Here is a 13,105-nt window from a genome sequence, read left to right on the forward strand (position 1 = left end):
GGAAAATATGGTGCTTTTATTGATGGTATCTCAATAAATTTCGTATTTATGAGATTTTATTAGATATTAAATTTTAGAGAAGAAATGAGAAGGGAAGGAAATAACGGCGATAATTATTTTTTGAAATAATTAATTCTGAGATTTTATTGGGTTCGAAGGCATTGGAGATAATATTGCATAATTAAAAGCAAATCAAGCATAATGACACCGCAAGAAGGAAGTGATAATTAATAGTGTGATTAAGGAATGAAGCAATATGGAGCATATCTTATATTCGGTCATTAAGACCGAAATATTCATTTTATTTAATTATTATTTCCTTCCTACTTTCCTAGATCTTATGTTTGTAGTCATATAAATAGGAGGCATCTAACTCATTGTAAGTGGTCCCCGACCAAGACAACACGTACAACTCAATTTCAAATACATCTACAACTTTTCAACTATCTTTTCTCTCAAGCCTAGTTAATTTTTATCGCTTTCTTCACCTTCTGCACTTTATCTTTCCTGCAATTTACTCTTCAGTCTCTTTAAATTTCATGCAATTTAATTAATACGCAATTAGATTCTTACTCTGTTACTTTCCGCACTTTACTTTCTGCAACTTATATCAAAAAATCAAAAAGAGAAGCAATTCGATGAAGACACCAAAAGTCCTTGCAACAAAGGTAAGAAAACCCAGCAGCTGAGACATGAGTCACTTGAAAGAAGTCAGATCACACACAAATCATATCAAAACCTTGCTCAGCCAATAGGCCGCGAGTTGGCACACCCGCACAATCCAAAAGGACAGTTGGACTTCAAGTCCCTCCGTCTTTCATTTGGGCCGAGACGATTTTGAGTCAAACAGATAAAGAGTACTCTGCTAAAGATGCGCTTAATTCATCGAATAAAGTTATTTATTGAATTACGTGATCATTATTGTGTCTTCAAACTCTTCAAAGACTAAGAGGCTGATTTTTTCGTCCTCGTCTGCATGGCAAACTGCTAAACATACAAAAGCTACTTGTTTCACGAACTCCTAAAATCATCACCACCTTTGCGGTGGCCGGGTTTTGGCTAAAAACTACACTATGTCAATAAACCCATCAGACAACAGTCCTCGGCTGTTGTCTGATTCAGAAAATTTCTGTTGTCTAGTAGCCTGATATCTCTTAGGCCTTCAGACGACAGATATTACCCGTGATTAGGGCTGTCAATTCCGACACGACCCGATAACACGACTCGAAACCCGCACGAAATAAAGCGGGTTGAACCCGCACGATTAAAAAGCGGGTCAGCCATGGGTCAACCCGCCATGACCCATTTAATAAATGGGTCGGCCACGGGTCAACCCGCCAACACGAAGTGAACCCGTATAACCCGATTATGCTATACTTCATCCTGAAATTTTAGACGTTGGGAGTATTTGATCATAGGATTAGACAATTTGAAATATTTTGCTTTATAATTATTGGATTTAATTATTTATGAATAATATATAATTATTTACATTCTTCGTCTTATGGAGTTTTTAGTGAATTTAATCAATTTATGCATTTTTTTAGTTAAATGGGTCGTATTGTTGACCCTTAAATGAGTCATTTTATCAAAAACGACACAACTTATTTATTAAATGGGTTAAGCGGGTTGGAAACGGGTAACCCGTTTAATAAATAGGTTGGGTTTGGGTTTAAATTTTTGACACGATTATTAAATGGGTTGGGTTTGGGTTTGTATCTTGCGACACGACAAATACATTGACCCGACACGAACCCAACCCGACACGACCCATTGACAGCCCTACCCGTGATCTATATTTCACTCAAACAACATAGGCCGGCCAATAATCTGTTGTCTGATTGTATTGAGATATGCCGAATTATGACTTTCTGAGGTTGAAGATGTAATCAAACGACAGAAATATGTTGTTATAAAAGATTCTGGACAACATCTATTTATAAAACTCTATCGTATGTATTTAGTTAACACGACAGAAATCTGTGGTGTGAATATAGAGTTTTGATCTATCTTGGTTAATTTTCTGTTGTGTGAATCTATTGTGGACGACATATATTTATTATGTTTTCTGTTGTCTGGTTGTCATAAGGAATATAGATGGCTTGTTTCGTCTGTGGTCTTCCATTGTTTCAGACAACAGATATTTGGTTAAATTCTGTTGTTTGATGCAAGGTTTAATATCAGTTTTTTGGTTATATATGTTGTCTCAGTTGTCTTATAACCACATATATCTGTTGTCTGGTTGTCATAAGGAATTTAGATGGCCTATTTCTTATGTGGTCTTCTATTGTTTCAGACAACAGATATTTGGTTAAATTCTGTTGTTTGATGTAAGGTTTAATATCAGTTTCTTGGTTATTTATGTTGTCTCAGTTGTCTTATAACCACAAATATCTGTTGTTTGATGTTTTGTTTAACGTCAGCTTGATTTGGTATTTAAGTTGTCTGATGTTTGGTGCAACAACAACTTCATTCGATATTTATATTGTATGAGCTGTATTATAACCACATCATATATTGAAAAACCTGTGTTGACTAGTAAGCACAATAACAACATCCAACTATAACAAGTCAAAGGCCATTTCATTTAAATCAGCCAGCAAACTACATCAATATTCAACATTACCATCAATCCATCCTACAAGTTGAGTAATCTGTTAGGAGGTCAAAATATGATCGATAAAGGCAAAAGTCGATCATATTAGTTAGGCAAAAAAACCCTCCATAATCTAGCTATGCATTCAAGTTCGAACTTTCAAATTGAAGTCCCTGAAAAGCACTACGTCTGGTCTCGATGGGTAGCTAAATTGAACGCCCCTTAACTCAATTGCCCCTTCCACTTTCGTAACCTCTTCTCCTATGTCCCCTAGGACTTCTGTTCTACGATCTGTTACATCAAAGACTGATGCCACCATTTGGTTCCCTTTTAAAAGATCTGGAGCAAGTGCTAAAGTCTCACCCATTGCTAATGCCGTTACAATCAAAACAAAGAATGATTTCATGACAGATTTAAAGGTAGCAAGCTCCTTTTCCATCAAAACAGAACCATACCTGATTGTGACAGAAAAAAAAAAAAACCAAAGATTATGCTTTGAATTAATATCAAGCTCTTCATTCATGACAGATAGAGTAAGGCCAAAAAGATTTTTTTTTATACAGATGACAAATTAAAGATTAAGCTTTATGTTCATATCATTTTCTTCTTTCCTAGAAGGGAAAAAATCATGAATAGTACTTGAAGTAAGGCCCACTACGAATTTTAGTACATAAATTTCTGAAACATAAACTTTGGTATATCAAATATGAAACCCGACCCAATATACGTACACGACGTCAATGACTCCGTCAGACGTCGTGCCATTTCGCACATAATGAAGGGCAAAATTGGTTTTTTAGTTTGAAAACCCTTATCCCTTCGACTTGGTCAGCTGTCGTATATAAGGACATGTAGTCCACCACAGACCACAGTCAACTCGTTTCTCTCTCTCTTTTATCCCTTTGACAGCCACAGCTCAGAGAAAGGGAAAGCACAGCAACAGCTAATACTATGAGTGAATAAGGATAGTTAAGGGTAAAGGGAATCAGAATCTTATCAGAAAGAATAGGATCTGGAGGGTAAAGGAAAAAGTGGAGTGGAATGACCCTCGACTTCCACACCAACAAGAAGGTCCTGGAGGATCTGCAAAAATCCCGTCGAAGCACCTCCGTAACAAGATCACCGGATTCTCGACCCATCTCATGAAGTGCATCCAGAAGGGCCCCGTCCGCGTCATCTCCCTCAAGCTCCAGGAGGAGGAGCGCGAGCGCCGCATGGACTTTGTCCCCGACGAGTCCGCCATGAAGACCGACGAGATCGCAGTCGACAAGGTGACCCTCGACATGCTCACTGGTCTTGGCATGGCGGATATTCCCGGAGTCAAGAAGGTGGATCCCTCTGATCTCCAGACTGCGCCGATCGGGTACGGCCCCAGGAGGTACTAGGAAATGGTGGCCGGTTGCCGGTTTTTCGCCGCCGCAACGGTTTTGATGTTATAGTACATTGGGTTTTTTTTTTTGGATTAGGAACCATATCTAATTTGCTATGCTTTTTTTTGAGTTTGTTGTGAACTAGTGCTTTGTCCTTTATGGGAATTTCTGTTCTGGATTAAGAATTTAAAGCATGTCTCTTTATTTAGATTTGCTGCATAAGTTGTTTTGATATCGTGGTTAATTGGTTCAAATGTTGTTTCTGTGTTAATTTGGTTGATATTTTGGCTGATTGATGTTAGGGGTTTGTTTAAGAATGATTACAGTAGGGTTTAGATTTGAGTTTATTTGGAAGGATCTGGTTTGGTCATGTTGGCAGGATATGATTACTTTGGTTCCACAAATGACATTGTGGCTCTAGGTCCCGGGAACTGAAGTGATGTTGATTTCAATTATGTTAGTTTGTTTAGTTGTTAGAGAATGCAAGCTTTTTAGTGAGGCTGTGGATAAATCCCCAGGCTCATACTGACCTGCTTTTTTCTGCTTTTGTTCACATTTTCTTGATGCAAGTTCTAGGTACTTGAGGGTGCATTTTGTTTGGAAATGTATATACTAGAGTTGAACTGCGACGTAAGGGTGCATTTTGTTTTGAACATGTCTTTATAATGATATGGGAGCTGGAGAGTGCTCTCAATTTTAGTGAAAAGTGATAACCTGAGTGGAACTAGTAAAGATGATAGTCATGAATGAAAAACAACAAGATGTACGGTGAGGGTAGGCTTTGTTTTGAATGTTGATGATATGAAGATTGGTTTTCTAGAAAGACTGGCCCTACAAATTGGGTTTATTTTTGGATTAGGAACTATGTCTAATTTGCTATGCTTTTTTTTTTTGAGTTTGTTGTGAACTAGTGCTTTGTCCTTTTTGGGAATTTCTGTTCTGGATTAAGAATTTAAAGCATGCCTCTTTATTTAAAAAAAAAAAAAGTATAATTGGTTTGTTTGATCTGATTGGATTACTGTTGGTGTGAACAGTTGGTGTGATTAGTGTGAAGGATATAATCTGATATAAAATTCTTTTGAATTTCCCAGATCCCAGTTTGTTTACTGTGAAGATTCATCACGGCGGCAGGTTTTACAGTAATGGAGGTATCAATAGGCAGTATAGGGGGAGTGAAGATCCTGTGTTTGTGGATGGAGTTGATCCGGATAAAATATCTGTTACAGGATTCAACTACTGGGCGAATGATCTTGGTTATATTGGAGGTCCGATCATGTATTGGTATAGGATTCCTGGGAGTGAAGATGGAAGTGGGTACCTACCAATAGTGACTGATTTGGATGCAATGGATATGGTGCAGTTTGTTCCCTGTAATATGCTTTATAAAGTGAATGAGACATCATCAGCAAGTGCTGGAGGGTCAAGGAAGAGGTACAAGTTGCCTGCAAGGAGAATTAAGCCAAGAAAGTCACCCAGACTTGCTGCTGCATCTGTTCAACCTCAAGAACTGAAACTGCAGAGGGCTTTGTGGAAACCCTGAATTCTGTGTTTTAGGAACCAAGCTTGGTAGTTATGGCAAGAAACACCACCTGTTAATGTGGCATTTGTTTTCTTTTGTTATACCATAAGCTTTTGTGTAACAGGTAGTTTTTGGAAAATCTGTAGTAGGGGGCAGTATGAACAATTGCTTTCCATTATTTGGAATTTCTATGTCATGCACAGTTGAACCATTAACTAAGTAATTTCATTCCTATCATTGCCATTTTTTTTTTTCATTTTCACCACTACTAATAGTCCATTTTTAAACAAGAGTATGGTTAGTTGCAGACTTTATCAGAATTATGGCGGGAAAAATATATGCAAGGAGTGTAGGTTGTAGGTTGGAGGGAAAAGGTCGTACAGACCATTTTACCCCTTCAAATACGGCCATCTGGCACCAAACTAACGGCGTCATTGACGTCGTGTATGCTAACTGGTCAGTTTTTAAACCTCATGTACCAAAGTTTATGTTTTGGAAATTTATGTACTGAAATTCGTAGTGGTCCATAGTTCAGGTCCACTTACCAAATTTTTCCCTTCCTAGAAAAACAAAGTATTTTGAAATAACTACCCAATATGAGCTTTTGTTATCATTCCCAGCTTAGCATCAATGACAACAGAATTTTTCCAATCTTATAGAAAACTGGAGGGCAGAAGGAGGTAAAAGCAACATACCACAAGGCCAGGCCATAGGATGAGAATATGAAGAACTGAGATACACCATAGAATATGCCAGCAATCTGACCACGAGTAAATGAACGTCTAGAAGGCTCAACAAGCTCATGAGCATATAGGTCGATGACCTTCTCCTCAGAACAAAATGCAGCAACAGTGCGGATGTTACTTACAGCTTCCCCAACTAGCATGTTAGCTTTCAGATATGCTGTGCTCAAGTTCAAGATGAAGGCAATGATAAATGAGGCAACTATCAAACCCACATTCTGTATAAGAATTGTTGAGCGATCAACAACAATAGTTCGTAATAAAGTTGCATCACTTTCTAGACGCGACGAAAGCATAGAACTGGTGTTGTTTGTATCATCAAACCATCCGATCTCATTCCTCAAAATTGCTGCAATTAAATAAAAAGAAAATTAAAGAAGAGAAGACTATTATAAGTTCATAACTGGAGAACATTATTTCTAGAATACTTTAAAATCCCCAATCCCCATTAAGGGGAGCTATCCAGATTATACTAGACACCATTGGGTCTGGATGGTGTGGTCTTTAGTCTTAAAATTTGGCAGTTTTGTATTGTCCCTAATGGTTAAACTGTTTCTTAAAAGCTTTTTAATCACTGAGGGTCATTTAGTTTAATTTATCAGTCATGATTGACAAACGCCATTCTCTTATGTAATGCTACAGATAAAGAAATACACATTATCAGCATCAGATACAAGTCAAATGCTTCTGCTATCTATTTCTGAAAGAATTGCTTCTGCTATCTGTTTCTAATGCATTCTCAAGAGAAAGAAGGATCTATCAATTAAAATGAAATAAACGGAAAGACATCCTATAAAAGCTACAGATTACTTCCAAAGGAAGAACAAAGCTTGGCATGTACGTACGTACACTTCTGTACAGAAATCAGCATTAGCATTAAAGAAACGACTATTTCATTTCTATTGTATATGAAAAATATTTAACCGTACATACCAGAAAACATCTTTTCCATAGAGAATATTTTCCCTAATGCTTGTTGCAAAAAGAGCAGGCTCCTGATTGACCAGCCCAATTTGTTGCCTCATGTTCTACATATACACAGTAAAGTCAACCAGCTCATATATCATATGATGATGGAAGCACTGCTATACATAAATGTGGTAGTAAACTGCTCTGCGTCACCGAAATCCAAAGAAAAAAGATAGAGCAAAAATAGAAGAAGCTCTGCGTCATGACAAATAGAGAAAAGGCCGATATGCGTCGTCAAAGACAAATCAGATTTTCCACAGTTGGTTTCTTAAAATTATATTATGCTATTCTGAATTAAGCAGCATCATCAATCAATCAATAACAAGTAAAACGGATACGATTCACATGAGCTGGTACACTCCACATCAGGATCAAACAAGCTAAGAAACTTCTACTTGTACCCAGAAGAACTTAATGTCTACATTATATTAATTGAGAACAATAGTCTTTATCATGTATAAAACAGCTATAGACTTTCTGGAAAAGAAAAACCAGAAACTCCTTTCTATAAAGAGCAGTGCTCTTTACTAAAAATATATCAAAGAAACAGCTTAAGCAACTTCAGGAAGGAAATAGAAAATGACTACATATTAGATAATCTCCTCCATACTCTAGTAATTGCATTAAATGTATATCAACTTGCACATAACACAATGAACATCTTGACATGACATGTTTGGTTCGGTGCTGTTTCTTGTTTGTTCGAGCTTTTGTTTCCAAGTTGGTAACTGGAAAACAGTTATTGGTCAATTTTTTATCCTAGACTACTGTTCTATAACTACAAGTAGCAATGCCCTCAAACTGCAGCTGGTGCATGAAATATTTGCAAACTATCCCAGTGATTGAGCAAACACATCACTTAGTGATCAAAGAAATTGTCAAAACAAGTAATCAAAATCTCTTTCTCTTAATTCTCTAAGAGACATCTACTCGAAAAGACCGAAAATTAATCAAAATCTGAAGCAAATTTTTAAAAGGATCTCAAATCAAGAGCGAGGAGGAGGATATCAAATACCTTGACTTCTTCCCTCTTCCTATTTCTTCTTCTTTTCTTCTCTATCTTTCTTAACATCCATATCCTCTTCTTTCTCCTCTCTTTCCCGACCCCTTCTTATTTTTTTCTTTTCTTTCTTCTGCTCCTCCACCAAAAGCTGCAACAAGTACATAAAATTTCAAGCTTGCAGATCAAATCAAGCTATTTTTAGAGAAAAGTAAATCAAACTGAATTATCAAGCAATCTTTTAACAAAAAGGTAAATCAGATCGAATCTGAGAGAGGGACAGACCGAGACTGACAGAGTGATGTCGCGAGAACGAGACGAGGTCGTCGTGCCGCTGCCGTCGACCGTCGCAGAGACTGGGTTGAAGGTTTTGAGGAGGTTTGGGTTTTCGCAGACCCCCGTCTTCCACCTAGCCTCTGTCTTCGCCTAGGCAAAGTGAGCTGAACAGTTAATCGAAAAAACCCTAAATTCCCAATACAACAAAACCCTAAATCTATAAACACTTAATCGAATGGCTTACCAGCAGTATAGTGAAAGAATAGAAGAGATTGATGTTGGATTTGGCGCTGGATTTTTCAGTTCAGTGGTTTTGGTTTGAGAGATGTGCTGTGAAGAAGAGAGAAGTTTGAGAGAGGGGCGTTTTCAGTGTTTGAGAAATCCATCGTGCCCGATTTGATTAAGTTGTTTGATGACTTGATCTAATTTCATTTATGTGTTACCAAAAAACCAAACAGTCCTTTCCAAAAAAAAAGAAGCAAACTTTCAAAACTAAGCAACTCTCCATTACACACACAACAGAAAACTGTTGTCTGAACCAAAACATTTTTCTCAAAATCAATTTACCATGGTATATCACTATATTCAGACAACAGAATTTTTTCATTCTGTCGTTAAAGTTATTCAGACAACAGAAAGCAGCAATTCTGTCGTCTGAGCTCTGTTGTTTGATGGGTTTATTGACATAGTGCTAGCTGCAGCTACTGCTCTTACCTTGTAAACAAGTTTGGGAATCAATAGACTCAAGTTTCCTATCTTCTTTTCATAGTTCTCCCTACTTCTCTTTATATTTCAAGCACAACAAGCAAACAAATTACAGCAAGCTTATCGATATTTATATTTTTTGTTCAAAGCTTCAATTAAGATTGTATAGTTTGTACTAGCACATATAAGTAGGTTTCTCATATGTTGTTACCAGTCATTTTATTACCAATTTGCAACGATTATAAAGTTCTTGTCTTTTTTTTTTTCTCGTTTGGGCCAAAGTTCTTGTCTATTACTATGTTTCTGATTGTAACATCAGAAACTTTGAAACTTAGAACGCTTGCTTTGGGAACTGGTGAAATTCAGAAAGGGACATAATTAATCACTCGCTGAAACAAAAAAGAATTGATGATATACTTGGTTGCATACAACATGGTATTAAATTAAGAGATTTGAATAGCAACTACATAAACGGGAGGGTAAATCTAGAAGCCGAGGACAGGACTTCTTTATTCAAATTCAAAAACATAAACAATACCCAAATGAATGCAAAGCATTTCCCTTCATCACTCTTTCTTGAATTGTTTAAGATAATTAAGATAGTCTTCATTGTCCACCAACACCTGAAGAGATTACCATTTACAGTATTAAAGAATGTACTTTCACCCTCCAAAAAATAATAATTATAAGTACATAACTACATATAGGTTTGTTTGTGCACCCTAGCAAAATTTATAAGTTAGATTAGTGATAAGACTCATGATTAGGTAGTAAATTGATAGGTTCATACCATATATACCAGATTGTGGGAAAAGATAACATTTCTTTTATGCTAGCAAAGCAACATGCATGTAATTAATAAAACAAACCAATTAATAATTCAGTTGAGTGATATATATGTTATGTGTATGGTTTCCAACCTCTCTACCGCAATGCTCTGTATATGTTTGTTCCTTTTACTTATAAATTATAATGAAAGAAACCCGAAACAAAAAGAAAAAGACAAGGGATTTACTGTTTCAAAGCCATCTGAATCAAGGAATGCAGTGATTTTGGTCCCGATAATTGGAAGTGGACCTGGTGGTCGAATTATTTTCCCACCAAGTTCCTGGATAGCTTGTTCAACAGCTGCTGCGCTCTTGTATACATCATCAGTGCCAATAGCAACCTAAATTTTCAATTAGAAAAATTAGAAAACTAGATATCAGTGAAAAAAGAAAAAAAGAAAAAAAAGAAAAAAAAGAAAAAAAAGAAAAAAAAGAAAAAGAAGAAAAAGAAGAAGAAGCATTAACTCGAGTTAGTAAATCAACGAAATCCCGGAAAAGAAAAGAACAGCGAAGAGAAAGAATGAGTCAAATCAACATTGACTTAGCAACTTCCTTCTTAGTTAATATTGGATGAATATATGGAAGTTGGGATCGAACTATGTATAACTGACCTGTGCATATCCATTTCCTTTGGTATACTCTGTCACATTAAAGTTATATTTCAGCTCGATGACGGTCGTCTGAGTATAGTTGGATCCATAGCCCACCATAGCTACAGTATACTGCATGCAGAAGGTCATGAAGATGGAGTAAAGTTAACACCAAGTTTTAGGGTAATGCATATTCATTACTATTAGGTACACAACTTTACAGCCAGGTATAGCAAGTTCCATGCAAGACAATTATTTATTACCTGCTCTTGAGTATTGTCGTACTTTGGCACTAGTAAGTTCATTCCCAAAGCCTGCATGATTATATCGGAAGCATGATTACTGAGATGCTGGAGATTAACTCGTAATTTACTGTTGTTATGAGGAAGGCTACGTTTAAGATGAACCAATTAATGACTAACTAGAGAATATTTGTACTACGTACCTTTTCGTAGAAGTCAATAGAACGATCAATATCAACCACATTAAGACACATATGGTTAAGTGGTTCTGGTGATGGCGGCCTGAGGATGAGCTCGAAACTGTAGCCATCGGGATCATTCACAAAGGCGTAGATGGTAGTCCCACCAGGTGCGACTGGCCCCGGTTCACGAGTGATCACCCCACCAGCAGCTCGAATTTTTTCCACCATTGTATAAATCTGAGTATAAACCAAAAAGAAAAACGTTATTTAACGCATAAGCCTCAAGATATTTCAACACAAAAGTTTAAACAGAACGATACACGTACATCTTGGGTTGTAATTCCAAAATGACTGAAGGCTGTTCCGAGCTCCAATTTGTCAACTGCACTGTCTGTGAAGTAATGTGTTTAAGACGAATCAATTACAGCTCATGAAATTATGGACATATATAAAGAAGGTCGAGAAATGATTTAGAAGCAGAATTTATGGTTTCTTTGGTTTGTAGTTTAGAGACACTGAGTGCATAACATACGGTGTTGGCTGAGGCCCAGAACAAATTGAGTCTCTTCAGATCCAAACCCAATGACTGCATTTGAGATATTTACTTCTGGGAAATCTTTTCTTCTCAACACTTTCATCCCAAAAAACTCGGTGTAAAACCTGACCATGCAATCAAATCATAAGAAACAAATTAGCTAGGATCTCAAATTCTCGGCGACATGTAATTTTAGATTTACATCAAAGAAAAGTTTTGCCAAAATTCCATACTTAATGGTTCGATTAATATCACCAACTCTGATATTGGCACGCAGGAAACGGCGATCATCTTTTTGAACCCATTCCAAAACATCGTCAGGGGGATTACTGCGAGCTGCCGTGCTTAAATCAATCTGATTAACACGAATTTAATTGGCTTTTGTGATTAGGGATGAATAATCATATTCATTGTACTAGAACTAAATCATGCATAATAAAACATGCATGCATGCGCGCGTGTGTAGCAGTGTAGAGAGCTTACCAAAGAGATGAACAAAAGAACACAGTAGACCAAGTGCTGGTACTTCACCATCTTCATAAGCTTAGATTGAAAATTTCGTTGAGCAACGCTTAGAATGAATATTAATTGTATGATAGTAATAACAAGTCTGTACATAAACAATGCCTCTGTCACATATTTATAATTTTCTGCTAGCTTCTTCAATTGTGACTTTTATCAGATAATCGGCACTATATTATATTTCCATTGATTGACCAATATAATAGTCCTTGGTACAATATTATACATTAGAGTGTTAGACTATAATTTCTTCTTTTTAATTTCTTTTATTTAATTGGTGATAAGGTTAGACTTTAGCCTGCTAATTACCGAGTTTAAGTGATGATATTGCTGTAATGAACTTTCTGGGCTATGAATTCGTCAAATGTAGCCTAATTTCTGGAACTTAATATATAGTAATATTTTACAGTATAATTCCAGGTATACCGAGCTGGTCTCTTTTGATCGGTATTTGCACGGACTAATCTATATACGTTGCACTGTTCGATCTGTTCCCAAAAGTTGAATAATTTTGAGTAGGCAAATCGCCATAAGTACGTACTGGAGTTCGAATTCACTGCTTGTGGCTGCTCTTTGCCTCTTTGGGGTTAGGCTGCTGCCCCCTCTCCATCACGGCATCACCCATGTGGATTATATTTTTCTGCTGTATTATGGTCTAGATATTGATCGACAGCTTAATTAATCCCACTTTAAATAGTGGGGGTATAGGTTTGGCGGTTTAAAAAGTTTAAAGCTTTTGCCATTGAGAATCAACTTTTATTCTTAACTGCTATATTGAAAGATAAGAAAGTACTTTAGCTTGTAAATTCGAGATTGAATAATCTCTACAAAATTCCGGCATGTAATACCAGGCAGGATTGACATTAATAACATTGAATATAATATTAGCAATATTTTGTTTGAACCGTTACTAATGATCAACCGGATTCAATTAGATATTGACCAAGTGGTTAATAAAAAACAGCTGCTTGTCTTAATAATTAATAGTGGTAATGAAAAAACATGTTTGAACAACAGGAGCTAAAGAAT

General features: G+C 36.6%; 2 protein-coding genes across 4 annotated transcripts; both read right to left on the reverse strand.

Annotated features, from left to right (window-relative positions):
* Window positions 1-2,556: 2,556 nt before the first annotated feature.
* On the reverse strand, window positions 2,557-8,880 carry LOC112168367 (ABC transporter B family member 10). Of its 3 annotated transcripts, none has more exons than XM_024305488.2 (6): window positions 8,718-8,880; window positions 8,483-8,623; window positions 8,213-8,348; window positions 7,162-7,256; window positions 6,181-6,577; window positions 2,557-3,051 (listed from the first exon to the last, which is right to left on the reverse strand). In XM_024305488.2, the coding sequence occupies exons 4-6, from the start codon at window positions 7,178-7,180 to the stop codon at window positions 2,742-2,744; spliced, it is 726 nt and encodes a 241-aa protein (XP_024161256.1). In that variant the 5' UTR covers window positions 7,181-7,256; window positions 8,213-8,348; window positions 8,483-8,623; window positions 8,718-8,880; the 3' UTR covers window positions 2,557-2,741. The 3 variants fall into 3 exon arrangements, with proteins under 3 accessions (XP_024161256.1, XP_024161258.1, XP_024161259.1); XM_024305490.2 differs by having other exon boundaries at window positions 8,483-8,637; XM_024305491.2 differs by lacking the exons at window positions 8,213-8,348; window positions 8,483-8,623; window positions 8,718-8,880 and having other exon boundaries at window positions 7,162-8,183.
* Window positions 8,881-9,568: 688 nt separating this feature from the next.
* Window positions 9,569-12,186, reverse strand: LOC112168365 (lactoylglutathione lyase GLX1). The gene is made up of 9 exons (XM_024305487.2): window positions 12,038-12,186; window positions 11,788-11,909; window positions 11,552-11,679; window positions 11,346-11,410; window positions 11,041-11,256; window positions 10,859-10,909; window positions 10,617-10,727; window positions 10,194-10,346; window positions 9,569-9,801 (listed from the first exon to the last, which is right to left on the reverse strand). Exons 1-9 carry the CDS (start codon window positions 12,170-12,172, stop codon window positions 9,745-9,747), a joined length of 1,038 nt encoding a protein of 345 aa, XP_024161255.1. The 5' UTR covers window positions 12,173-12,186; the 3' UTR covers window positions 9,569-9,744.
* Between the last annotated feature and the right edge of the window lie 919 nt (window positions 12,187-13,105).

This window comes from Rosa chinensis, chromosome 5 (assembly GCF_002994745.2).
Source record: "Rosa chinensis cultivar Old Blush chromosome 5, RchiOBHm-V2, whole genome shotgun sequence".
Lineage (NCBI taxonomy): Eukaryota > Viridiplantae > Streptophyta > Magnoliopsida > Rosales > Rosaceae > Rosa > Rosa chinensis.